General features: G+C 39.8%; 1 protein-coding gene and 4 non-coding genes across 5 annotated transcripts; 1 reads left to right on the forward strand and 4 right to left on the reverse strand.

Annotated features, from left to right (window-relative positions):
- The first annotated feature begins 3,938 nt into the window (after positions 1–3,938).
- trnaa-agc (transfer RNA alanine (anticodon AGC)) lies at positions 3,939–4,011 on the forward strand. Its single transcript has one exon. It is a non-coding gene; the product is annotated as a tRNA-Ala (tRNA).
- Positions 4,012–12,662: 8,651 nt separating this feature from the next.
- Positions 12,663–12,745, reverse strand: trnal-cag (transfer RNA leucine (anticodon CAG)). The gene has a single exon. It is a non-coding gene; the product is annotated as a tRNA-Leu (tRNA).
- A 6,003-nt stretch (positions 12,746–18,748) lies between these two features.
- LOC134306728 (aurora kinase-like) lies at positions 18,749–24,518 on the reverse strand. The gene is made up of 18 exons (XM_062990385.1): positions 24,513–24,518; positions 24,282–24,416; positions 23,395–23,609; positions 23,056–23,107; positions 22,753–22,850; positions 22,285–22,520; positions 22,006–22,086; positions 21,752–21,850; positions 21,563–21,625; positions 21,333–21,427; positions 21,089–21,139; positions 20,538–20,910; positions 20,264–20,440; positions 20,041–20,153; positions 19,767–19,800; positions 19,191–19,288; positions 18,966–19,085; positions 18,749–18,858 (listed from the first exon to the last, which is right to left on the reverse strand). Exons 1-14 carry the CDS (start codon positions 24,516–24,518, stop codon positions 20,047–20,049), a joined length of 1,788 nt encoding a protein of 595 aa, XP_062846455.1. The 3' UTR covers positions 18,749–18,858; positions 18,966–19,085; positions 19,191–19,288; positions 19,767–19,800; positions 20,041–20,046.
- Positions 24,519–24,794: 276 nt separating this feature from the next.
- On the reverse strand, positions 24,795–24,867 carry trnaa-agc (transfer RNA alanine (anticodon AGC)). The gene has a single exon. It is a non-coding gene; the product is annotated as a tRNA-Ala (tRNA).
- Positions 24,868–26,538: 1,671 nt separating this feature from the next.
- On the reverse strand, positions 26,539–26,611 carry trnak-uuu (transfer RNA lysine (anticodon UUU)). The gene has a single exon. It is a non-coding gene; the product is annotated as a tRNA-Lys (tRNA).
- Between the last annotated feature and the right edge of the window lie 1,376 nt (positions 26,612–27,987).

The raw sequence follows: 27,987 nt of genomic DNA on the forward strand, positions 1-27,987 counted from the left end.
TTACACAGAACCTTCCTTCATGATTTGTAAATTGTAATGTACTAACAGCAGTGGTGTATAAAGTACTAGAAGGCCATACTTGAGTAAAAGTTCAAGTATCTTACCAGAAATTTACTTTGATAGAAGTAAAAGTCACCTTTTAGAATATTACTTAAGTAAAAGTCTAAAAGTATCTGATGTTTAATGTACTTAAGTATCAAAAGTAATTTGATATTAAATGTACTTAAGTATTAAAAGTAGAAGTAAAAGTAAATGCTGTTAGTATAAACTGAAGCGCTCATTTTAAATATAAAGATTGTTCTTTTAAGCCTGTAAACCACCTTAACAATTAACCTGTTTTCTTCCTTTCATCTGAACATGATTTGTGCCAATTCATGATCATAATCAACTGTTGACATCACCTGTTTGAAATCATGACATTATTTAGTTGTTTTTTAACTTATTACTAGCCCTAAATGTTCCTGTTCCAACGTTTTTAGAATGTGAGTCGATGTAAATATAAGAAACACTGCATCTATTTTATTTGCATTTTCTATACTGTCCCATTTTTTTATTTGGGTAGTATATTTCAATAACAAAAAAATAATTTTGGCATAATTAATTTAAAGCAAAACTCAAGAGAGTTTAACAACGTGTGGCACTTTTATCCCTTTAATGATCTGTTCAACCATTATTTTAAATCAAAATATTTGAGTAAAATAAGCTGTATTTAAATCATCTTTTTTGGGCTGTATCTACTCACTGAATGGCATGTGTTGAACAAAAAAAATATTGGTATTCTTACTTTAAGAAAACACCATTTCTAACTTGAAGCCAACAGCTGAAAAATCATGAATAATAAGTTGGATAAGTTGAGTTCTTGTTGAGAGCATTAAAGGTTAAAGACGTGCTGCATGTTCCTCAGCACCATGAATCTCTCCTCCGCCTGTCTAATACAGAAATTATCTGAGGAAATATTTGTCCGTAGGTGAGTTTTTAAAAATAATGGACGTGTCTTCATGAGTTTTGCAGTCAATGAATTCCAAACAAATGTAATGATTTATGAAACGTTTTATTTGTGGTTCGAATGTAATCGGTGAAAGTGGTAGGTAGATATCTGAACAATGTTAATGCTAATAATATGAAAAAAAAAACGCTGATGCTTCAGCTTTACTTTGTTAATCATTGTTAACTTACATCAGTGTGTTGGAGCTTCTGAAATCTCCATATTTGCGGGTCTTTGGGTGAACGACGCACATCTAGAAAACTCTGATAGCTTTTAGAGAACGTTTGCACATGCGCATTAATGTGTTTAACTCACAAGCGCAGATTCACCAAACCAGCGTGCAGTCTGTCACACATCTCACATCATTTAACTTTCATTTTGTAGTAACGAGTAACGAATTTACATACAGCGAATGTAACGGAGTAAAAGTACACAATTTCTTTAGAAGATGTAGTGGAGTAAAAGTGAAAGTTTTTATACTCCAGTAAAGTACAAGTACTTCAAAAAACTACTTAAGTACTGTAACGAAGTATTATTACTTCGTTACTATACACCACTGACTAACAGAGTGTTGATGCTGCATTATAAAGTGAGGGTGCAACGTGTTTAAACTCACGTACTCTTTTCTATATTATGCGTTGTTTTTAAACCATCACAGACTCAGTTTATTTAAAACGTTAATCTTAGCCTTTAGGACGAACAATGTGAGGTCTTTTTTGAAGTGCATTTTTCTATTTTATTTCGTTGGACCTGTAGGAGATTGTCCTGTTCTTGTTGCAGCTCTGCTGGAGGGTTATTTTCTTGGTGTTTGTGGTGGTGGTGGTGGTGGTGGTGGGGTCTTTGTTCCCATTTTGGTTTATTTAGTAAATGATGTACTTTACATCCATTTCAATTAGGGCTGCACGATATTGGAAAAAACTGACATTGCGATTTTTTTTCCCCCTGCGATATACTGTATATTGCGATATTAAAAAAATGCAGGAATTTTCACCACATTGCTAATAATATTAATAATGCATGTATCTTACTCTAAATAAGGGGCTCATCTGTGAAAAAGGGTGGTGCCTACAAGGGTTACAAAAGATTATGACCAGCTACATCTTTGTACTTGGTTGAAACTGAGCATTAAACTAAGAAAGCTTCAATATCTCTTCTCTCACAGAAAAATAAACATGGCTGACGGAGCGGACAAAGTTATTTTCAAACGTAAATAAATAATTATTGATTTTAAACAAGTGTTTTTATTAGCAAGTATGGGCTTGTCAGCAAATGTAACCGTTTTCTGTACACGAATCGAGATGTTATATTGACATGTTAGCGCTAGGGTTGCCAACCGTCCCGTAAAATACGGAATCGTTCCGTATTTGAAAACTGAATGTCGCGTTCCGTATTGAACTGATACGGGATGCGCTTTGTTCCGTATTTTTATCAATGGGAGAGAAATGCTGCAGCTTAGACTGTTCAATACTAGAGCTGGGCGGTTCCTGAATCAACCGGGTTAATGATTCGAATCTTTGTACTGAATCAGGAATCACGAGTCCGAAATCTCAATGAACCCGGATCTTATGAGTCCTCTGACTGGCTGCTGCTCAGTACACAAGGCGGGTGTGAGCCGTCATTGAAAATGAGAACGGTGTGAATTTTTGTTTTGTGTCAAGCAGCAAAAAAGTTGTAGCATGACGTATTTGATATCATTTGCATTAAGAAACATCGCACGTCCTGCGATGTGACTATCGCGCATGCACACATCGCGATGACGATGCTGAAACGAAATATCGTGCAGCCCTAATTTCATTAATGTGAACATTTCCATTTTTGTCGTAAAATACTGCTGTAACAATGTAAATGGACGCTGAATAAACATACTTAAATGGATATTTAAGTATTTAAGTACATATTTAAATGGATGTAAAGTACATCAAATAAACCAAAATGGGAACAAAGACCCCACCACCACCACCACCACAAACACCAAAAAAATAACCCTCCAGCAGAGCTGCAACAATAAACAGAGCAAGATCAGGATGAATACATGATTCAGTTTCTCAGTGATCAAAAGCCTGGGTCCTGGCATCCATGTGGAATTTACTTTGACACGTACCACCTACCTCAGCATTGTTGCAGACCATGTTCACCCTTTGATGAAAGCTGTATTCCCTGATGGCTGTGTCCTCTAAAGAAGTAGATTTGTTTAAATCATGAGCTGTCAGAAGTGGGATTCGAACCCATAAACTGCTTAATCTTTTCACATTATCATGTATTGTAAATGTACTGACTGTAACCCATCTGCTGCACTGTACACTTTGTCACTAGGCTGTAAACCAAAAATCAATAGAAAGGGAGCCCCATATGAGATCTCCAACTGACCAAATAATGATTTTGGGTGGATCATTCTTAGCACTGTAACGGCACTAGCATGTTAGGGTGTGTTTTCTCTACTATGAGTGTATTAGGTACAGCCTTCTTGTTGGGTTTTTAACTGACTGGATTATTTATTAAGATTAATAATTATTCATTAAGAACTCAAACCCTGTTTGTGCTCGTTGTAGGCTATTCAATTGTCCACTAGATGACATAATATGAATACAGTTAGAAAGTAAAACGATGTCTGTTTCGAGCAAAGTTTCATCGCATGCTGACCTGTGTGGAATACAACTGATGTATGTAGCACTAAGAAGTGTTTCTTAAGGGTTCTTTTAGGTGTTCTTGGTAGAACTGTTTCTACTTGAAGAACCATTTAGTATAATTTAAGGTTCTTTGCTAACTCAATTTGATTTTTATGGATTTTTTTATTTTATATATATAAATGCACATAACATTTTAATGAAAAGCAACGCATAATATAGAAAAGAGTACGTGAGCTTAAACATGTTGCACTCTCACTTTATAATGCAGCATTAACACTCTGTTAGTACATTACAATTTACAAAGGGTAAAGGAAAGTTTTGTGTAAGGGGAATTAGCTCCAATGGTAGAGTGCTCGCTTAGCATGCGAGAGGTTGTGGGATCGATGCCCACATTCTCCAGTACACAAACATTATGATCATTTTGCAATCTGAAAAGATGAAATTACGGTAAAATTCGTTGCAGCATTAACCATAAGGCTAGTCTGTCCATGTTACAATGTCAGTAACGCCCTATTTACGCTCAAACAGTTTTGTTTACATACCTTTTTTGTTTTGTTTTGACAGAAACGCATAAACTTATAATTTTTTATAATGTTTTATTATTTGATACTGTTACAATTGATACAATATAAAGTATTGTACATATTTAAGTTCGGTGGCATAATTGGCCATAGCTTGCTTTTAAAAACGACTACAGTGCGCCATCTACAGGCCATTCTTGGTACGTCTTGTTAAAACGTAGCCAATGGAAAACTGGTGCCCACACTTATGTGGCTTGGGATCTACTATTTCAGTCAACAGGTCATCGGGATCTACTTTTTAAAAAGGTTGGTCTCATCATTTTTCAAGAATGCTTTAAAGCTTTTTTAAATGCGCTTCATTTGCCTGTATTGATATTCAGCATTACAGGGCAAGCGTGGGTCCAGTGTCACGAACACTGGGCTCGAGACAAAAATACACCCTGGACAGGGCGCGTCAAACCATCGCAAAGCATCACACACTAATTTATCCACTCACTCACACATACAGGTGCAATTTAGAGCAGCAATTACACCTACTGGCACGTTTTCATACCCGGAGGAAAGCCACGCATACATGGTGAGTATACACCGATCAGCCATAACATTAAAACCACCTCCTTGTTTCTACACTCACTGTCCATTTTATCAGCTCCACCATATAGAAGCACTTTGTAGTTCTACAATTACTGACTGTAATCCACCTGTTTCTCTACATGCTTTTTTATCCCCCTTTTATGCTGTTCTTTAATGGTCAGGACTCTCCCAGGACCACTACAGAGCAGCTATTATTTGGGTGGTGGATCATTCTCAGCACTGCAGTGACACTGACATGGTGGTGGTGTCTTAGTGTGTTGTGCTGGTATGAGTGGATAAGACATAGCAGCGCTGCAGGTTTTTAAACACCTCACTGTCACTGCTGGACTGAGAACAGTCCACCAACCAAAAACATCCAGCCAACAGCACCCTGTGGGCAGTGTCCTATGACCACTGATGAAGGTCTAGAAGATGACCAACTCAAACAGCAGCAATAGATGAACGATCGTCTCTGACTATCTCTACAAGGTGGACCAACTAGGTAGGAGTGTCTAATAGAGTGGACAGTGAGTGGGCACGGTATTTAAAAACTCCAGCAGCGCTGCTGTGTCTGATCCACTCATACCAGCACAACACACACTAACACACCAACACCATGTCAGTGTCACTGCAGTGCTGAGAATGATCCACCACCTAAATAATACCTGCTCTGTAGTGGTCATGTCAATAATTGTAGAACTACAAAGTGCTTCTATATGGTAAGTGGAGCTGATAAAATAGACAGTGAGTGTAGAAACAAGGAGGTGGTTTTAATGTTATGGTTGATTAGTGTAAACTCACACACTGCTGTATGTGCTTGCATGACTGTAGGACGAGTTTTCAGTGCATTACCGTAATATCCATAAAATGTGTTCTTGCGATTTCAGTGCAGAAAAGTTTGTGTTGAGACTGCAGCAGCGGATACTGTGTTTGTTTAGAAATTGAGGTCATACTTTTTTCAACAAGGTAAGTTTATTAAAATAAACGTTTTTTGTATATTAGCTTCTGGATATTTTCGGATGCTACGGACAAAACTGTGTTGTACTGCTATGATGATACGACTATGTTCCAAACCCTTTTAGACTCTTCCAACACCGTTAGCGCTTCTCTCGGTTAGTTCAGCTCATTAAATATATTATCTACTGTATCCCTTATCTTTACAAACCCAATTCCAAAAATGTTTAGACAGAAGAGAAAATGTCAATGTAAATAGACAGCAGTTTGTAAAAGATGTTATTTATATTCTAGCATACAAACATACATCGCTCCAAAATATGAATGAACGCTTCAGTCAGAGTTGCCAGATTGCGCATCTCAAAGTCCGCCAAAATGCTTGGAAAACCGCCCAAACATACTCACGAAAAACAGCCGATAATCAGCGCTTAAACAATATTAAACCAGTTAAACATGACCTACTACTGCTGATATCTCACAAATCAGTGATTATAAATTATTAATGGCATTTGAAATAATAAAAAACTAAGACTAACTAGTACTAAGATTTGTACTAACTGTTATATCTTTTCACATTATTATGTATGGTAGAGGGTTAAAGATGTAAATTTGTATAAAGCATGAGCTGTCAGAAGTGGGATTCGAACCCACGCCTCCAGGAGAGACTGCGACCTGAACGCAGCACCTTAGACCGCTCGGCCATCCTGACTATCTGGAGTACCCCGGATACCACCCTCACCCCACACGGACTACTATTTGTACAAACTCCTGAATCTTTTCACATTATTATGTATGGTAAATTTACTGACTGTAACCCATCTGCTGCACTCTACACTTTGTCACTAGGCTGTAAATCATATATCAATGGAAAGAAAGCCCCATATAAGCACTCCAACTGACCAAATCATGTTTTTTGGGTGGACCATTCTTAGCACTGTAACGTCACTAGCGTGTTAGGGTGAACTCAAGTTCATATGCGTGTGAAGGCAGACGAGTGAATACTTTTGGCAATAAAACCTTTTTATATTAATTGTTAAAATTCTTGAAAGTTTTACAGGACAACGTATGTTAAAGTTTGTAATTTATGTTACATCCTTGTGGGATTAAAGCAGGTTGCAGAGCCCGAATAGCTCAGTCGGTAGAGCAGTAATGTCCCGTACTACATGGTTTATTTAGAAAGTTAAAGAATTTGTACTTTGTGAGATGTTTCTAAGTGAAATAGCATGTACTTGATCAGCTTGAAATAATAGCACACTGCATGTGTAACATGTTCTCCACACCAACTAGTTGTATGCCCAACTGTTTCAAACAAATTGTAGTAATTGCACTACATTAAACAGTTGGTGTATCCTGCACTATTTTGGACCTTACATAATGCAGCATCAACACTCTGTTAGTACATTACAATTTACAAAGCGTCCTTTGTAAGGGGAATTAGCTCAAATGGTATCGCGTTTGCTTAGCATGCGAGAGGTAGCGGGATTAATTCCCACATTCTCCAGTGTACAAACATTGTGATCATTTAATGGCATCACGTAATACCAAAGTCAATGCGTCATTGCTCACTGAAACTATATATTTTCAGTTTGTTATGTATCTTATTGGGTTAAAGATGTAAATTTGTATTAAGCATGAGCTGTCAGAAGTGGTATTTAAACCCACGCCTCCAGGGGAGACTGCGACCTGATCGTAGTGCCTTAGACCGCTCGGCCATCCTAACTACCTGAGTTATTATCAACACCACCCTCACCCTACACGGACTAAGATTTGTACAAACTGCTTAATCTTTTCACATTATTATGTATGATAAATTTACTGACTGTAACCCATTTGCTGCACTGTACACTTTGTCACTAGGCTGTAAACACACACGCGAGACAGATGGAGCCCCATATGAGATCTCCAACTGACCAAATCATGTTTTTTTGAAAGGGTTCTTTTTGTGTTCTTGGTAGAACTGTTTTTACTTGAAGAACCCTTTAGTATAATTCAAGGTTCTTTGCTAACTCAATTTGATTTTTTTGGTTTTGTTTTTCTCTTGCCACATATAAATGCACATAACATTTAAGGACTGGAAAACAATCGTGCAGTTGATATAAAAAAAAATGGAAAAAGGTGAAAGAAAGGAATCTGTTTGTAATCTACCTGCAAAATTCTCCTCCTGAGATGTTTTTCTTTGTGTGTGTAAACAGCAACAGCAACAAATTGTACCCCCAGCCGTTTCAAACACACTGTAGTAAAAAGAGGACCGTTTGAAACTATAATTATGTGCAGCCTAATAATGCACTGAGTTGTACATATTAATACCCACATATTTTATGTCAAATTAAATGCTTTTTTTTTTTTGTTCAGTTCTTGCCTTACAAAGCCGTTTTGTTACTGCACTAAACAGTAGGTATATCCTGCACTATTTTGGCCCTTACATAATGAGTTCTTTCTGTGTCCTGACTGACCTTATTGATGACTGATTCAGTATTATCTTAAAATGACAATCACAAAAAACTGAATAGCTTAGTGTGCAGTGATAACCATTGTTATAGTTGTCATTGTAGCATACACTGTTGCTCAGTTACAGACTAACCCAACATAACACCAGCACAGTCTATTTTAAACCAAAAGTAGATTTATCTCAGGTGCGTGTAAGTGCAGCATATTCTTTTATTTAATTTAATTTTCATCAAACATTTTTATCTTGGACGGGGTTGTGGTGGGTCATTTTTTACTGGGAATTTCTGGGCGGAGGGAAAGTATACAGTATATACACAATATTAAACATAAACTTTATTATAAATACTTGTAGTGCTTGTGCCTGTGCTGACTTGATCATTTAGAAACTACACACCCAGAAGCAGCAGCCACCTCACTGGCCTATAGTATGTCATCTATATTTTATTGTTCAGTGTGTTGTACTCGTCGAGTACTTTATGCCAGTTTGTTTTTGGGCAAGACAGTAAATAAGTCTCTATAGTTCTACCTAATGTTTAGTCATGTGATGTTCAAGTCCATGCAGACACAAGTACTACAATGAGCAATATATAAATATAAAAAGTCATTCGTTTGCATGAATAGTTAAAAGCTAATGAATGGATTGTTGGATGGATAAATGCATTTAGATTCCCTCGATTTTACTTCATGGTAAAAACCCTACACAGACAGAAGAACAAAATAAATAGTATGAAGACCATGTTTTTAACTACAGTGCGTTACAAGTCTAAATGTTATTTACAAGTCCCTACTTAGCTCACGGGAAAATGTGCTTAAAAGTTTGCAATGCTTCTGCATTGGAGAATGCGAGCATCGATCCAGCTACCTCTCGCATGCTATGCGAGCACTCTACCATTCGAGCTAATTCCCCTTACGATGAACCCCCTTTAGCCTTTTGTAAATTGTAATGTACTAACAGAGCGTTGATGCTGCATTATAAAGTGAGGGTGCAACGTGTTTAAGCTCACATACTCTTTTCTGTATTATGCCTTGCTTTTAAACCATCACAGACTCTGTTTATCGCAGCCTTTAGGACGATCGAAACCCAATCAAAACTGTCTTTGTACCACTGATAGACTCAACTTTATTGTCATTACACATGTACAAGTACAATGCAACGAAATGCAGTTTAGCATCTAACCAGAAGTGCAATAAGCAGAAAGTGCAGAATAAACAGTATTTATGATATACATTATTTACAGTGGGTAAATAGCAGTGGTATTAACAGGATCTATAAACTATACTATAAACAAGATATGTAGCTGAAAACAATATATATATTAAGGTGCATATTAATATTAAGGTGCTATGCAGGTTAAAGTGATTAAGGTGCTATGGACACGATCAAGGAATGAGTACGTAAAAACATAATAAACAGATATATACAGCATTTATGAGATTTATGTACAAATGAGGTATGTACCAGTGAAATACAAAGCGGAAAAAGGATAAAAATTATCATGTTTGTAGTGTGTGTGTGGGGAGGGGGGGGGGGGGGGGGGAGCTGTTCCTCAGTCTAGTAGTCCTTGTCCGGAGGCTCCTAAAGCGCCTGCCAGAGGGCAGAAGGGCAAATAGTCTGTGTGCAGGGTGGGAGGAGTCCTTAAGAATGCTGCGAGCTCGACGCAGACAGCGTTTCCTCTGGACGTCCTCAATGGGTGGAAGTGAAGTCCCTGTGATGCGCTGGGCCGTTTTCACCACTCGTTGCAGTGCCTTGCGGTTTGCAACAGTGCAGTTTCCATACCAGACTGTGATACTGCTGGTCAGGATACTTTCTATTGCACACTGGTAAAAGTTCACCAGGATGGCCGAAGACAGATGGTGTTTCCTGAGTGTCCTCAGGAAGAAGAGGCACTGGTGAGCCTTCTTGGCCAAGCTGGAGGTGTTGGTGGTCCAGGACAGGTCCTCCGAAATGTGGGTCCCCAAAAACTTGAAGCTGGAGACACGTTCAACAGCTATTCCGTCTATGTGGATGGGGTCATGCGTGCCTCCTCCTTCCCTCCTGAAGTCCACGATGAGCTCTTTAGTTTTGTTGTTGTTGAGGAGCAGATTGTTGTCCTCACACCATGTGGCCAGATGCTGTACCTCCTCCCTGTAGGCTGTCTCATCGTTGTTACTGATGAGTCCAATCACCGTGGTGTCGTCAGCAAACTTAATGATGGAGTTGTATCCATGCACAGGCCTGCAGTCGTGGGTGAAAAGGGAGTAGAGGAATGGGCTCAGCACACAGCCCTGTGGTACGCCTGTATTGAGTGAGATGGTGATGGAGTAGGTGTGGCCTGACCTAACATGCTGAGGTCTGTTGGTAAGAAAGTCCATAATCCAGTGACAAAGGGAGGTGTTAATACCCAGATCTCCAAGTTTAGTGACTAACTTGGAAGGGATTACAGTATTAAATGCTGAGCTGAAGTAAAAAAACAGCATTCGTGCTTTTTAAAGGGGATGTCATTTTTCAGCATTTTAAAGGGGATGTCGTGAGTTTCAGCTGTTCATCTTTTATGAAGCAGTTTCACCAGATGAAAAACCATTCAAAAGTCACGTACCGCTACTTTAACAAAAAGTCGTTTCAGATAAAACTCCGAGACATTTCAAAATTGGAGAATTATAAATTATTGTGTGTTTGTGTAACCCAAATAAAATTTGGGGATTACTAATATTTTTGTTTATGTTAATTTTTAACTCGTAAATAAGTTGTTCTTATTTGTTCTGTAAATAATGTTCTGGTTGTTTTATGCTGTTTAAAGTAAAGTGTATGTATAGCCCTCCCTTGATTTATTTTTAAGCCAATCAGCAGGAACTTTCACAGGTCGGGAAAAGAGCGGGAGAAAGTGGGTGGAAAAGAAGAAAAAAGTGGAGAAAATAGCGTGATGTGAAACAAGTGTCATGTAAGCGGGTAAAACACCTGTTTAGGATTTATCTCTCTTGATGCGTAAAGACAAACGGACAGTGAGTCTTATATTAACATCTTGCAGTCAATTAGTGACATTGTTTATGCTGTATCAGCCGTGAACTTCGTCTCTTGAGTTTACGCGCATGGACATTGAAGGCAGTACGCTTCCTCAGCAACTGTGATGATTACAGTGGATTAAAAGCATCGGATAAACTCTGATTGTTTCATCCAAGATCAAAAGGAAAAAGACTGGTGGATTTTTTCTGTTTCATCCATGTAAACAAAGAACGTGGACAGCTCCACCACAACCGACCAAATATACTTCGTGATCTGTGCTGATTGGGACTATTAGGTTGGATCAGGCCTCCAACGGTAATTTTGGGTACCCTTTTTTTATTGTATTATAACATTTTTGTAAAATATATTGGGGTTTGAAATGCATATTAATGATTGTGTAAATGAGTAAATAGTTAATTTGTTTAAGTATTATTAACGTATACAAGTGAAGTGAAGTAGTTTTTTCGGTTTAAATAAGAGTATAGCTTAAATATAAAATAATCGTAAGTACTGATAAGTAGTGGCCCTTTTAAATCCTTACATTACCACAAAGAAAGAGATTTCTTAAACAAATAAAAGAAGTCGGGGAGCGCTTTCCAAATACAGCCAGGGGTGCTAGGGGGCGCTACATTTGTCAATTTAAACATGTCAAAAAAGGTCACTGTAAAACTTACAGACTGACCTAATGTTTGATGCAGCGTTTCAGTGAGCAACGACTTTTATATTATGTGTTGCCTTTAAATGATCATAATGTTTCGGCATTGGAGAATGTGGGCAGCGATCCCACTACCTCTCGCATGCTAAGCATGCTCTACCATTTGAGCTAATTCCCCTTACACAGAACCTTCCTTTAGAATTTGTAAATTGTAATGTACTAACAGAGTGTTGATGCTGCATTATAAAGTGAGGGTGCAACGTGTTTAAGCTCACGTACTGTTTTCTGTATTATGCGTTGTTTTTAAACCATCACATGAAGTGCATTTTTTCTTTGATTTTGTTGGACCTGTAGGAGATTGTCCTGTTCTTGTTGCAGCTCTGCTGGAGGGTTATTTTTCTTGGTGTTTGTGGTGGTGGTGGTGGGGTCTTTGTTCCCATTTTGGTTTGTTTAGTATATGATGTACTTTACATCCATTTAAATAATGTGAACATTTCAATTTTTGTCGTAAAATACTGCTGTAACAATGTAAATGGACGCTGAATATCCATACTTGTGGATTAAATGGATATTTAAGTATTTAAGTACATATTTAAATGGATGTAAAGTACATCATATACTAAATAAACCAAAATAGGAACAAAGACCCCACCACCACCACCACCACCACCACAAACACCAAAAAAATAACCCTCCAGCAGAGCTGCAACAATAAACAGAACAAGATCAGGAAGAATACATGATTCAATTTCTCACATTTTCAGTGATCAAAAGCCTGGGTCCTGGCATCCATGTGGATGTTACTTTGACACGTACCACCTACCTCAGCATTGTTGCAGACCATGTACACCCTTTGATGAAAACTGTATTCCCTGATGGCTGTGTCCTCTAAAGAAGTAGATTTGTATAAATCATGAACTGTCAGAAGTGGGATTCGAACCCACGCCTCCAGGGGAGACTGCGACCTGAACGCAGCGCCTTAGACCACTCGGCCATCCTGACCTCGCCACACATGGAATAATATTTGCATGAACTACTTAATCTTTTCACATTATTATGTTTTGTAAATGTACTGACTGTAACCCATCCGCTGCACTGTACACTTTGTCACTAGGCTGTAAACCATATATCAATAGAAAGGGAGCCCCATATGAGATCTCCAACTGACCAAATAATGTTTTTGGGTGGACCATTCTTAGCACTGTAACAGCACTAGCATGTTAGGGTGTGTTTTCTCTAGTCTGAGTGTATTAGGTACAGCCTTCTTGTTGGGTTTTTAACTGACTGGATTATTTATTAAGATTAATAATTATTCATTAAGAACTCAAACCCTGTTTGTGAATAATATGAATACAGTTAGAAAGTAAAACGATGTCTGTTTCGAGCAAAGTTTCATCGCATGCTGACCTGTGTGGAATACAACTGATGTATGTAGCGCTAAGAAGTGTTTCTTAAGGGTTCTTTTAGGTGTTCTTGGTAGAACTGTTTCTACTTGAAGAACCATTTAGTATAATTTAAGATTCTTTGCTAACTCAATTTGATTTTTATGGATTTTTTTATTTTGCCACATATAAATGCACATAACATTTTAATGACTTTAAAACCATCGTGCAATTGATACAGGAAAAAAGGTAGAAAGGTGGAAGAAAGGAATCTGTTTGTAATCTACCTGCAAAATTCTCCTCCAGAGATGTTTTTCTTTGTGTGTGTAAGCAGCAACATACTTCACCTAAAACTTTATACAATCGCGTTCAAGAGAGCCGAAACAGAAATAAAAACGTTTTATATTAATTAAAGTTTTACAGGACAACGTATGTTAAAGTTTGTAATTGATCTCACATCCTTGTGAGGAAAAGAACAGATTGTAGGGCCCAGATAGCTAATTCGGTAGAGCATCAGACTTTTAATCTGAGGTTCAAGAGTTCAAGTCCCTGTTCGGGCGAGTTCTTCCTTACTGCATTAGGTAAGCGGTAATGTCCCGTACTACATGGTTTATTTAGAGAGTTGAAGAATTTGTACTTGAGATTAGGGATGCATCGATACCATTTTTTCCCAACCGAGTACAAGTACGGTATATCATGCGTTGCTTTTAAACCATCAGAGACGTTTATTTAAAACGTTCATCCCAGCATTTAGGACGTACTGAAAAAAATAATAACTGTCTTTGTACCACTGACAGACGGATTTAAGGGTTGATGCTGCTTTATGTAAGTGCCAAAATAGTGCAGGATATACCAACTGTTTAGTGCAGTTCAAAAAGTCTCAGTCAGCCAACAGCGCCAACATGCAGCCATATTCTGGGATGAGGTCTTTTATGAAGTGCATTCTCTTTGATTTTGTTGAACTTGTAGGAGATTGTCCTGTTCTTGTTGCAGTGCTGCTGAAGGATTTTCTTTTTGATGGTGGTGGTGGTGGGGGGAGGGGGTGTTTGTGATTATATGTAACTGTAATACCTTATGTGCATTAGCATTTTTGATCCCATTTTGAAGGTATAAAGCATGAGCTGTCAGAAGGGGGATTCTAACCCACGGCTCCAGGGGAGACTGCGAGCTGAACGACTGCTTGGCCATCCTGACTTGCTTGCACATTACCAATGCCAATTTTCCTCAACACCCCCACATGGCCTAAGATTTGAACTGCAAGCTGCTTGAGCTACAGCAACAAGGCGCCGAGGAACTAATACTGACCGCTAGACCATATGGGAACCAGAATCAGCCACTTCATTCCGCTCTGCCAAGTCTTTGTCACCTGCATTGTTGGATCTGGGGTACAGAGAACCATACACAAGGAGTTAGAGAGACAAAAAAAGAGAGAGAATAGAAACCTTCGAAGGACGGCATACAAAAAGACAGTGCCGTGACCCGTATTCGAACCGGGGTTGCTGCGGCCACAACACAGAGTACTAACCACTATACGATCACGGCTTCCCAGCGGTCTGCCACTGGTGGCTCACGTCGATTGCTTCCTGATAGACTGCAGTCATACTTCCAACAGGACTTTCCTGAAGCTCCAGCCCCATTTCTGTCTCTTGACTGAGGAGAGAATAGAAACCTTCGAAGCACGGCATACAAAAGGACAGTGCCGTGATTCGGATCCGAACCGGGGTTGCTGCGGCCACAACGCGGAGTACTAACCACTATACGATCACGGCTTACCAGCAGTCTGCCACTGGTGGCTCACATCGGCTGCCCCCGATAGACTGCAGTCATAGTTCCAACAGAACAATGTGCTTGAGCTACAGCAACAAGGCGCCGAAGAAGTAATAGGCAAAGTTTTGCTCAAGTCCAATTCCCATACCGGAAGTCGAACCCAGGCCGCCTGGGTAAAAAACAGGAATACTGACTGATAGACCATATGGGAAACTGCAAGGCTCAGTGTCGGCTGGTGCCAGCATCAGCCACTTCTTTCCGCTCTGACAAGTCTTTGTCACCTTGACAAGACCTGCATTGTTGGATCTGGGGTACAGAGAATGTGCAACGTAAGTAAGGAGTTAGAGAGACAAAAAAAAAGGCATAAGGTAACCGAACAGCTGAACTATTTTCTCCAGAGTTTTTTGGTCTATTGTATTAAATTGTGACATAATAGTCATGTTATTTCTAGGTGTCTGTAGGGGCGGCATGGTTTCATCGTTTGACTGAGTGGCGTTGATGGTCAGTCTAATAGTTTTTATTTTTTCACAGAAGAAATGAGCAAATTCATTACATTTCTCTGTGGACAGAAGTTCTGGTGTGATCTGTTTTGGAGGATTTGTAAGCTTGTCGACCACGTTGAATAGAGTGCGGGTGTTGTTGATGTTCCTGTTGATGATCTTAGAGAAGTGCAGCTGTCTAGCCCTGCCTAACTCCGAGTTAAAACTACAAAGGCTTTGCTTATAGAGATCATAGTGGATTTGAAGTTTAGTTTTCCTCCACTTACGTTCAGCTCTCCTGCATTCTCTTTTCAGAGCTATTACCATCATTGTGTTACGCCATGGTGCTTTCTGTTTGCTCAACGTTTTCATGACTTTTACCGGGGCAACCACATCCATGACAGTCAATATTTTCACGTTAAAGTTATCCAGGAGTTCATCAACTGACTCTGCAATTAAAGTTGGTGATATAGCTATGGCCTCCATAAACTGAGAACTAGTACTTTCATTTATGCACCTTTTCTTAACAGAAACAGTGCTAGTTTGAGCATCTGAAGTGATCAGCATTTCAAAGAAGACACAAAAATGATCAGAGAGGGCTAAGTCATTGACCATAACAGAAGAAATGATAAGACCTTTAGTAATAACTAGATCCAGAGTGTGCCCTCGAGTATGTGTAGGCCCTTTCACATGTTGCAATAGACCAAACGTGTCAAAAAGTCCAAGAAGTTCTTTGGTGTTATTGTCCTTGTTATTATCTAAGTGGATGTTACAATCCCCAGTTATGATGAAAAAGCTGTACTCAGTGGAGATAACTGACAGTAGTTCAGTAAATTCATCTATAAAATGTGCAGAGTACCTTGGAGTTTTATAAATGGTTAAAAATAAAATTTTGGGAGTACCCTTCAAAATAAAACAGAGGTATTCAAAAGACATAAAATTACCAAGCACAGTCTCTTTGCACTGGAATACATCTTTAAATAAGGCCTTATCACCTTTCCTACCACTTCGACACACATTCATAGAACTGAAGTTTGCTGGTGCTGTTTCATTAAGAACAGTGGCACTGCTGCCTTCTGCTAACCATGTTTCAGTTAGAAACAGAAAATCTAAACTGTAAGATAGAATTATGTCATTCACTAAAAATGATTTGTTGGCTAGAGATCTAATATTAAGCAGAGCTAGCTTTAAAGGAACCACAGGAGCCCCTGGGGCAGCCCGAGGTTGTCGTGGTACAGGTAAGAGGTTAGACTGGTTGGTGCCCTGGGCTTTTTGGGTGAAACCTGTGGACTGGCTGAGATGGAGTGTGAGAATTTAGTCCCAACACACACCAGTTTCTCCATTTTCTCTGTGAAATCCATATGTGGAGGTGATGTTGTTGAGAGAGAGAAGTTGGAGGATGACTGTGATGTCTCTGCTGTTGACTGCTGTGTCACTGCCTGATGATGAAGGTCGTAATAGCTTTCGTCAAGAGTCAGAAACTCAGCCTGAGCTGTGTTCTCCAGTGATGGGGATTGTATGTGTTGATGATCCTTCATGGTTGAAGGCAGGTGAGGGAGGTTGAGGATGCACGTATTGTGTCGAGTCAGTCCAAGAAGCAGATGGGTGGCGAAGAGCAAAATGGAGGTTGTCCTTTAGTGCCTTCACTCCAGTCTTGCTTAGGTGGGTGCCATCTGGGTAAAAAAATTCTCTGCGCCCCCAGAATAGATTAAAATTGTCAATATAATCCATACCTTTCAAACTGCAGGTTCTGCTTAGCCACGTGTTGAGGTTGAGTAGCCGTGAAAATAATATTAGATCCTCGGGCTGGGAGAGGCCCACTGATGAACTTCTGAGCAGTCAGCTGAGCGGTTCAAAACAATTCAGCAAAGGGATCGGTTTTTGTTGCGACCCTGCTATTTTCCCACGGGGTGCAATTGTGCTAGCTTTTGGAATAGTTTTAGCTTTCCGAGCCCATGATGAACAGTCTGGCGTGGAAGACATTAAGACAGCCACCTGCTGCTTTTGTGCTTTTGGTTTCGCTCCAAGTTTGTGCCACCGACTTATTCTCTCACATGGCTCGTTTCTGTTCCCCTGTTTTGATTGACTTCTGTCAAGCTTCGGGAAGTCTGTTAAGCTGTCTAGCCTTAGTTTAGCTGGTTGTTCTGTGTTAGATTTTGACTCACCCTCGAGTGATCTGAAACTATTTCTCCTATCCGTTCCAGGTAGGATTGTGAGCATTTTTGTCTCCAGCACAGCAATTTTCTGTAGGAGTCTGTAGCAGTTGGAGCAGCACGAAAAACCCGCTGTAGTGATAGGAGCCATGGTAGTCCTGATAACTGTGCCCGAGTTTAGTCTGACGGCTAGTGGAAAACTCCGTTAACTAAATGTCTAGTTTAATGTATTTCTGTAATGTATTTCTGTAATTCTGTGCCATTCCAGCCGATCAATTGTCGGTGTCTGCTGATTGAGCTCTATATTTTAGAAATAAAAGATAAAAAATGACTAAAATAACTAAAAACTAAAAGCAAGCGGAGAGCAGACAGAAAGCGTGCAGCCAGAGCGAGTGTCAAAATGACTTTTTCAGACCCAGCAACACCTTTAGACACAACCTGCTTTATCCCAGGGACTTCACACCAATTGGTCAGCCACCTATAAAGCATGTCCCTCCTAGTCAGTTTAACCCCAATTCACACCTGGCAGGGTGGGGCAACGACTCTCAAATGAGTCACACCTTACTTTCCTTGATTTAACTTGAATTATTTTTTTTTCAATATTTTCATTATTCATTGATAAAGATTTCAGTTTATAATATTTTATCACTTATGTGATGAGTTGCTTGTTCATTTCTGTTTCTGTTGTTTAGCCTGTACAGAACCATGAGAGATCTTTGGACAGACATAAGTAGTGCCAGTTCTAAACAACAGTGATGTGCTGGGGAGTTGCACAGTCTTCTATTAAAAACATGGAAGTGTTCCTGTTGATGACCACTGGACTACAGTTTATGGGATCAGTGCCTTTATGTTGTGTTTTAAACATTTGTTGTTGAAATGTCAGAACATGTCATATGTAACATGTTTTACTGAACGAAATCAGTTTTGAAAAAGCTTTTTGTTACATGACATTAGACCCTCTGGTTTAAATAAAGTACTTTAGTGATTTAGTGAGTGAAGTCTGGTTTTCTGGAATGTTGCTGGGCAAAATGTGTCTAATTGTAAAGGGTCATTTTGATCATTTTTTATATCCATACGTTCTCAGCTGTACAAAACTACAGCTGCAGGAAAAGGTCATTCCAAACTTGTTTAGGATTCATCTACATTTCTGCATCAATTCTTTATAAAATGTGCTCTCCTGTGTTGTGCAAGTCATAAAGTAGGTAAAGAAAATACACACACCAGTACAAACACAGTTTTATTCAATATTTTATTGGTTTTGTTTCATCTCTCGTCTCATACACCACCACAGAGAAGGTCAAAGTGCTTTCTGGACGACAGACGTGGTCGTTGATCTGTAAAGACGCAAAACAATGTACTGACCGTTAAATTACCATCAACTTCAATCAAGGCACAATACACATGTGTTAAAAGTCTGCAGGATCCATTCCCAGACACCCACCATAGATTGTTGTGGTGACTCAAAGTCATTTCATCTTCTGCCAGGTATCAAGGTGCTTAGGCCCAAATCTGATCTGGTTGCTTCTTCCAGTAGGTTAGACTTGTTCATTGATGGGGCTTTCTATAAGGCAATTACCCAGAACACACACACACACCCATATCAATCATTGATGTTTAAATTATGTTAAAGTCCTAACTGCCTAAACCACTTTCTCCCAGCACTCACCTTTCTGATCTGGCGTGGTATGTACACAGTGTTGAGGAATGGAGGTGATCTGAACCTCAGCTAAAAACCTCTGGATGTGTTCTTGTAGCAGACCTGTGCTGTGGTGGTGAAAACATAATGTGAGATTGATTTCCATCATGTGTTAAGGGGATGTTAAGCTAATAATTATCTGAGGGGGGAAACAGATGAAAAGCAGCTTGAAAAACTTCAGTATTATTCAGTCGACTGACTCGTCAAGCTGATCCACAAAATGTTTCTGATCTCCAAATCACTCCTGTTGTGTTTTCTGGTGTTCATGCTCTCAGATTACTTTGACATTACATTTACATTTTCAGCATTTAGCAGACGCTTTTATCCAAAGCGACTTACACAATGAGCAATTGAGGGTTAAGGGCCTTGCTCAGGGACCCAACAGTGGCAACTTGGTGGTGGCGGGGCTTGAACCGGCAACCTTCTGTTTACTAGTCCAGTACCTTAACCACTGAGCTATCACTGTCCCTGACATTACATGAAAGCAAACAGTGGACGGTTTTGTTCATACACATTTAGTCATTGCTTAGTCTCCGATATGCTCACCCATGATCCGTCTGCTACAAACCCATACAGGTGCCTGTAGAGTAAAGAAAAGGGAAAAAAAACAGTTTGACATGAGGAATTGTTGTTATAGCTATAAAAAAATGTATGATTGTATTTGGTTAAAAGTTCTTTACACACCAATTACTAACCTAGTGTCTTTGATGTTATTAGCAAAATGCAACGATGATTCATTGCAACATGTGATCTGGCCTATATGCTAACACAGACTCTTAGCTAAATCCATTTAGGTCTATCCTTATGTGTTCTGACTGACCTGGACTTAGTTCCTAAGGATCTCTGAAAACCAGTTGTGCTCCAGCATCATCTCGAGGCTGGGTCGCTCATTCGGATCCTTGGCCAGGCAGCGTCTTATCAGATGACGGCAGGCTGTGCGTGCAGTGATCGGGTCGTTACAATATTGTAATAGAAACTATTTAACATCACTTTAAAAAAAAAACTATAAGAGACATGCTTCTTATGCTTCTGCATTTTCTTACCCTTAGACACACCAGCTTTGAAGATCAGATGTCCAGCAGCAATCTCCCTCTCATTCCAGAATGGCAGCTCTCCACACACTAAAACAAACAAAAGGACGCCCAGGCTCCACACCGTTGCAGCGCAACCATGATACCTACCTTCCTCGATCCATTCAGGTGGGGCGTATAGTATGGTGCCTGAATAAAAGTGCGAGAAACGGTTCACACACACGGCTTTCCTATGCGATCGCTGTCATCTGTGTTTCATAGCTACTGACCTCCGAGGTACAATTACCTGCAAAACGTCTGTAGGGGGTCGACTTGAGCAAGTCCCCACAGCCAAAGTCTATGAGCTTGACCTCTAACGTGTCGAAACTGACCAGAAGGTTCTGCTCCTTGATATCCCGATGGAGAACCCCGCGATCACGGCAATGACGGGCGGCGAGAACCACCTGCCACATGATGACCTGAGCCAGACGTTCGGGAAGTGAGCCGTTCCTGCGGTATTCGAAGAGGTCCATGCAGCGGGCGGGTCGCTCCAGGATCAAGACGTAGCACTCGGGCATGTCGAACCATTCCAGGAGCTCCAGGACGTGTTCGCAGCAAGGTGGCTCGGACACCATCAGCATCAACGCCACCTCTACAGGGAGACCGTTCTTCTCACCAGGCTTACATTTGAGCAGACATGGTTAGCATGGGGTTGGAATCGGTAGTCAGTAGGCAGAGTGGCGGTTACATTTGATGCTATTTTGCATTTTAATGCATCATGTTTATAAGATAAGGTTTTTTTTATATATGGCTGTTGCATCTTTGCAATATTTCACAAGTGAAACAAATGTTACTTACAATGGTGATGAATCTGTCACAGCCACTCTTCAGCACAATCTTAATAGCAACCTATTAAAACATGCAAAACAAAACCATTAAAATCAGGAACGAATATTACGGGCCAACAGTAACCAAAAGAGCCGTTCGCGTTTTAACTACAAGTTTGATGACATGCGTAGTCAATGTGGATCTTAAGATCAAAGCAGCTTTGTAATGATCGACAATTCTCGTGTCACTGAGCAGAGCCGAGTAAATATCTCACCTGTTTTCCATCGGCCTTACGAAGTCCTGCAAACACAGAACCGCAGCCTCCTTTGCCCAGAAGCTTTCCGACTCCGTACAGGCTATCGAAGCACTCTGTAAAACAGGACGTGTTGTTAATCTGATAGAAACTCCTCAGTAAAAGTAAAAAACTCAATACAAAACTCACGAGCAGCATGATTTAAGCTCTAGAAAATATTTGTTCTATGAAAGGTGTGAGGCTGGACAGACCTTTGGAAGGAGCGCTGCCTCTCTGGACAGAGTGCTTTCCTGTAGTCGTGCTCTTCTCACCAGCTGTTTAACACATCAGAAGTACAATAAGTGTACAGAGCTTTACAGAGTCATACGTTACAAATGTTTTATCATTAAATCTTACCAGTTTACAATATCACTGAATGGTTCAGTAAAGTTCTGGCTGACCTGTGTGGATGAAGTTGCTGCAGGAAGTGCTGGTGCTCAGTTCCTCCGGGCTATCTTCGATGTGTGAGGTCCCTCCAACTGTACCGTCAATGCTCTCGACTTAAAAGACGTGTTTTGTGTTAGTATCAGCGTTTTACATCAACTGGATTCTTTTCTAAATCACTGCACTCATTCACTCAAAACCTTTCACCTAGTAAATTTAGCTCTGAATAAAAAAATGGTTTTCTAGTCGACTTGCTGTAGTGTGTACTTACCACTGCTCGCTAGAGAAGCATCAGAGAGGGAATCCAACACAGCAGCCGATTCCAGCACAATTTCACCAAGACTAAGCTCAGCTGTACAGAGGCAAGGTCAGAAGTGGATGGTCAAAGGTACGAGGTTTGGAATGGAGCAGATATCAATCAGAAAGAGTAGGAGAGTGGAAATGGAATGTGTCTGCATCCATTCAAATGTTGATTTTGGCCATTTTAAACTGGTTTGCTTTATACTTGATGGAATCGAGTGTTCTTGTTAGACTGGTGTTTCAAACCCACCTGAGGTTCCAGAAGCGGATCGTGGACGTAGCGAGTCTCTCTCTGTGTGTTGGGATCCTCGTGATTCAGAGGAGCTACTGGATCCTTCCTGTTTTGGGCTCAAATCCACCACCTCATTTGATTGGGAAGTGATGGAGTCGTCTGTTCTGTCACCATCGGTGTTAGCAACCATGTTCTGAATGGTTATGATCCAAGCCTCTCTATTCTCCTCTGAATCGGCCTGCAATACCCAGATCCTACACACACACACACACACACACACACCCTGAACATGGCACGAATCTACAGCACAACAGAGTGCTTATTCCACTCCGGTTTTCATGTCATTTCTATTATAAAGAGAGTAAAATGTTCCTTTTTATATTCCTCATCTTTCTTTAGCAGAACAGTTGCACAGCCACGCCCTTCAGCGTGTCATGAATAAAGAAATCAAATTAATTTTCATGCCTGATGGTACACTGGACTTACTTTGTAGGTGAAACCACCTGGAAGCAGCAACGGCGTCCAATGCTCTTGTAGTGTTTGGCCGTGCACAGGCGTAAATCAGCTATGACCACCATGATATTCTGCTGGGGGCACAAAAGGTTTCTCAAACATTTCTTTACCTCTAATATTTCAGTTTTAAATCAAAGCACAAGCAAAGCAACTCAAACTTTAGCAAACGAGTCTTTAAAACTGATTGTTCAGGAACAGTTTCTCCTTTTTATGTTGATTTTGATGTAAGCCACTATTGCTACTGATTTTACTTTAGACAAAGGACACGTGACTAACCCCGGATTTCTTCTTGTACATAAGGTGGTTGTTCTGAATCAGGAACCAGCGCCTGAAGGAAAGAAACAGAAACAAAAGGAATCATAGAAATAAAACAACTGCATAGTACTGAAATTCTGCAGGGTTTCACTTGTAACTAATACAGTGATATAAATGAGCTTCATATTAAATCATCGTGTTGAATCGTTGTGTATTCTGATTTAACACGCCGTTGATCAGTCAGAGTCAGTTAAATGTACAATATTTAGGAAACGATTGCTATGATGATTAGAGGTGTTTAATTTGCCATTCATTTCTACCTAAATGATTGCTCATCGTGTGTTCTAGCTCTCTACAGACCTGTTCCATGTTTTAAAGACATTACTGGCCCTCCTGAACAAGTATCCCTCCATAACTATCTGGTTCTCTGCGTCCACGCTGCCCTCCGGTTCGGTCTCGCCACCACAGACATCCTGAAAAGACGTCTGAGAACGAACTCGACCGAACGGCCAGCACAGACATAGACTACACAAAAAGCGTCGCATTAGAGAAGGACGGTCGGTAGCACGTCTCTCCTGTTCAGCAGCCATCATGAGAAATGATGTACAAACACTGAAGGTTCAACTGAACTGAGCTCTAACAGAACACTCAGTGTCATCACAATGATGTCACAAAGGCAGAAGGTCTCAGTGCTGCAGGTGATGGTGTACATTTAAATTTCACCATTTGTTTATTTTTAATTATTTTACTCAAATGATTTTTAACCCCCCCCCCCACACACACACACACCTAATTTATGAAAAATGTCTCTCTTTGATTTTACTGTGTTAATTATTTCTTTTATTTGTGCTGTTAGTGATAATTACTGTAACCTTACACAACATGTGTATCAAATACATTTACATGAATCATTTTTAGTCAAAGAATAAATAATGAATGGTAGAAAACAGCTGCTGAAGAAACACTTTTTAACTTTTTTAAATGCCCCAATCAATGTTATGAAAGCGGTAGAGAGGAGATGGCTCCGTCTGGCCACACTTTAACTCTCTTTGTTTTCACACGTTTGCTGAGTGGCACACACACCTGGAACAATGAAAGGTGATCAGACGGTCTACACCTAATCATCAGATACTCTAGATTGGCAGATCAATGACTTTTTGTTACAGTTGAGTCTGTAGACCTGAGTTCAGGACTCGGCTTGTGGTATGAAGCTGCTGCTAGTCGTGTTCGTGCGGATGCTGCGGTACCTTCTCCCAGACGGCAGGAAAGTAAAGCATCCACACGATGGATGTGACGGATCCTCCACAGCGCTGAGAGCTTTGTGGATGCAGCGTTTGTTGAAGAGGTTTCAGTGAGAGATGGAAGAGAGACCCCGTTTTTGCCTGGCAGTACAGAGGGCAAAAACTGAACAACACTAGATTAATAACAACTAAAGAGCAAAGCCTGGCGAGACGCTGAGCCTCGCGCTGTGCACTCACCGCCATCTTGGATACATATAGATAGCTGCCCTGAAGTCTTCATTGTCTTTTGATAAATTTATATCAAACCATTTTTATACAAACACATCAATGTTTCTCACCTACTACAAACCATTTTTTATATTAATTTTAAAGTGTCAGGTTAGAACATAACATTAAAACAACCTCTTTGTTTCTAGACTCACTGTCCATTTTATCAGCTCCGCTTACCATATTGAAGCACTTTGTAGTTCTACAATTACTGACTGTAGTCCATCTGTTTCTCTACATAATTTTAAAACCTGGAGAATGTGGGCATCGATCCCACTACCTCTCGCATGCTAAGCGAGCACTCTACCATTTGAGCTAATTCCCCTGATGAAGGACCCCCCTTTACCCTTTGTAAATTGTAATGTACTACAGAGCGTTGATGCTGCATTATGTAAGGGCCAAAATAGTGCAGTGCAATAACAAAGCGGCTCTGTGAAGCAAGAACTAAAATTATGATGCATGTAATTCAACATAAAATATGTGGGTATTAATTAGGCATTATTAGGCTGCACATAAATATAGATTTAAACTGTCCTCTATTTACTACAGTCTGTTTGAAACAGCTGGGCTTACAACTAGTTGGTGTGGAGAACATGTTACACATACAGTGTGCTATTATTTCAAGCTGATCAGGTACATGCTATTTCACTTAGAAACATCTCACAAAGTACAAATTCTTTAACTTTCTAAATAAACCATGTAGTACAGGACATTACCGCTTATCTAATGCAGTAAGAAACAACTCGCCCAAACAGGGACTTGAACCCTGATGCACGTGGGGTGTTGTGAGAAATTGGCATTAGACCCTTGCGAGCAGGTCAGGATGGCCGAGCGGTCTAAGGCGCTGCGTTCAGGTCGCAGTCTACCCTGGAGACGTGGGTTTGAATACCACTTCTGACAGGTCATACTTTATACAAATTTACTTCATTAAAGGACACAGCCATCAGGGAATACAGTTTTCATGAAAGGGTGTATATGGTCTGCAACAATGCTGAGGTAGGTGGTATGTGTCAAAGTAACATCCACATGGATGCCAGGACCCAGGCTTTGATATCTGAAAATGTGAGAAATTTAAACATGTATTCATTCTGATCATGAAGTATGTTTATTCAGCGTCTATTTACATTGTTACAGCAGTATTTTACAATTGAAATGTTCACATTATTTAAATGTATGTAAAGTACATTGTATGCTAGCTGTTTACTTTTTTCACTAAGTAAAAACTGTCATTACCTCAACATGTCATTACCAACACATAACTTCTTGTGATGGTAAAGACACTTAGTGATGGTAATAACAGGTTTTTAGTTTCACCATCACTATCTTATTAACTGTTTAATAATTAAAGCTAATTAAAGCTAAATAAGCATAATGGTTTTATTATACAAGGAAACATAAATTTTCACTGATTAGTCAATATGGCCCACAAGATATCAGCAGAGATCCAGTAAAATATCAGTAATTACATGAAAAAGAAAAGGTAAGTTTAAAGTAATATCACAACCTTCAAAATGAGAACAAAGGTGCATCGTAAGGGGAATTAGCTCAAATGGTAGAGCGCTCGCTTAGCATGTGAGAGGTAGCGGGATCGATGCCTGCATTCTCCAGTGCAGATACATTATGATTATTTAAGGGTATCATGTAATATGAAACTCGTTGCGGCATCGCTTAATGAATCGCAGCTTCAAAAATTATGATCAGGATTTAAGTGAGTCTTTAAGGCAAAAAAATATATGTGGGTATTAATATCTAAAACAGTGCATTATTACGCTACACATAAATATAGATTTAAACTGTCCTCTATTTACTACAGTCTGTTTGAAACAACTAGTTGGTGTGGAGAACATGTTACACACACAGAGTGCTATTATTTCAAGCTTATCAAGTACATGGTATTTCACTTAATAACATCTCACAAAGTACAAATTCTTCAACTTTCTAATTAAACCATGTAGTACGGGACATTACCGCTCACCTAATGCAGTAATAAACAACTCGCCCAAACAGGGACTTGAACCCTGGACCCTCAGATTAAAAGTCTGATGCTCTACCGACTGAGCTACCCGGGCTCTGCAAGTTGCTTTAACCCTCACAAGGATGTGACTTGAATTAACTAACTAAACAAACTTTAACATACGTTGTCCTGTAGAACAGTTCCAGCAAGAACACCAAAAAAACCCTTAAGAAACACTTCTTAGTACTACATACATTAGTTGTATTCCACACAGGTCAGCATGCGACATCGTTTTACTTTCTAACTGTATTCATATTATGCCATCTATATTACGGTGGCCCGCTGAGTTAAAACACAATAACATTTACAAAACAAACAAAAGCTGACAACACAACAACAATAAGGAAAAACGCGAATATATTAAGAGACAACACAAATTCTTTAAGGTGGAACGCAATTACATTAAGGGAGAACACAACGAAATTAAGGAAACATGAATACACACTACACTACATCTAGTGGTCGATTGAATAGCCTACAACCAGCACAAACAGGGTTTGAGTTATTAACACATAATCCAGTCAGTTAAAAACCCAACAAGAAGGCTGTACCTAATACATTCATACCAGAAAAAAAACACACCCTAACATGCTAGTGCCGTTACAGTGCTAAGAATGGTCCACCCAAAAACATTATTTGGTCAGTTGGAGTGCTCATATGGGGCTCCCTTTCTATTGATATATGATGTGGTGTCAACGGTACCCAAGCTAGTCAGGATGCGGTCTAAGGTGCTGCGTTCAGGTCACAGTCTCTCATTGAGGCGTGGGTTTGAATCTCACTTCTGACAGCTCATGCTTTATACAAATTTACATCTTTAACCCTCTACCATACATAATAATATGAAAAGATACAACAGTTCATCCAAAGCTTAGTCCACGTGGGGGTGTTGTGGGATTGGTATTAGACCTTTGCAAGCAGGTCAGGATGGTTGAGTGATCTAAGGTGCTGTGTTTAGTTTGCAGTCTCCCCTGGAGGCGTGGGTTCAATTTCCACTTCTAACATTTTCTGCATTTAGCAGACGCTCTCGTCCAGAGCGACTTACAGAAGTGCTTCTATTGTAAACATTCCATTCTTCATCATTCTAAACAAAGCATGTAGTAGAAGTCTGGTTTAGCAGAAGAAATGTTGTAAGAAAGGAAGCCCTTAAATACTGACTTGTTGCTCTGCTTGCAAGCTTACTGTAACAAAAGAATGGTCGTGTATCTGATGTGTTAAGATTAGTCGCTACTCCAACAGTTCTTCGCTGTGGCTGGTTAAATGCTGGAAATTACCGCTTACCTAATGCAGTAAGAAGCAACTCACTCGAACAGGGACTTGAACCCTGGATCCTCATATTAAAAGTCTGATGCTCTACCGACTGAGCTATTCGGGCTCTGCAACCTGCTTTAATCCTCACAAGAATGTGACTTAAATTACAAACTTTAACATACG

This window comes from Trichomycterus rosablanca, unplaced genomic scaffold (assembly GCF_030014385.1).
Source record: "Trichomycterus rosablanca isolate fTriRos1 unplaced genomic scaffold, fTriRos1.hap1 scaffold_216, whole genome shotgun sequence".
NCBI classification, from domain to species: Eukaryota; Metazoa; Chordata; class Actinopteri; order Siluriformes; family Trichomycteridae; genus Trichomycterus; species Trichomycterus rosablanca.

Excerpts from the sequence above, each read along its gene's own strand:
- LOC134306728 (XM_062990385.1), bottom strand. Across the intron at positions 23,610-24,281 it reads TTCCTGCCGTCTGGGAGAAG|GAGAGACGTGCTACCGACCG; the intron begins GTACCGCAGCAT and ends GCTGCTGAACAG. Across the intron at positions 20,911-21,088 it reads GTGACAGATTCATCACCATT|CCTGGTGAGAAGAACGGTCT; the intron begins GTAAGTAACATT and ends CTCAAATGTAAG.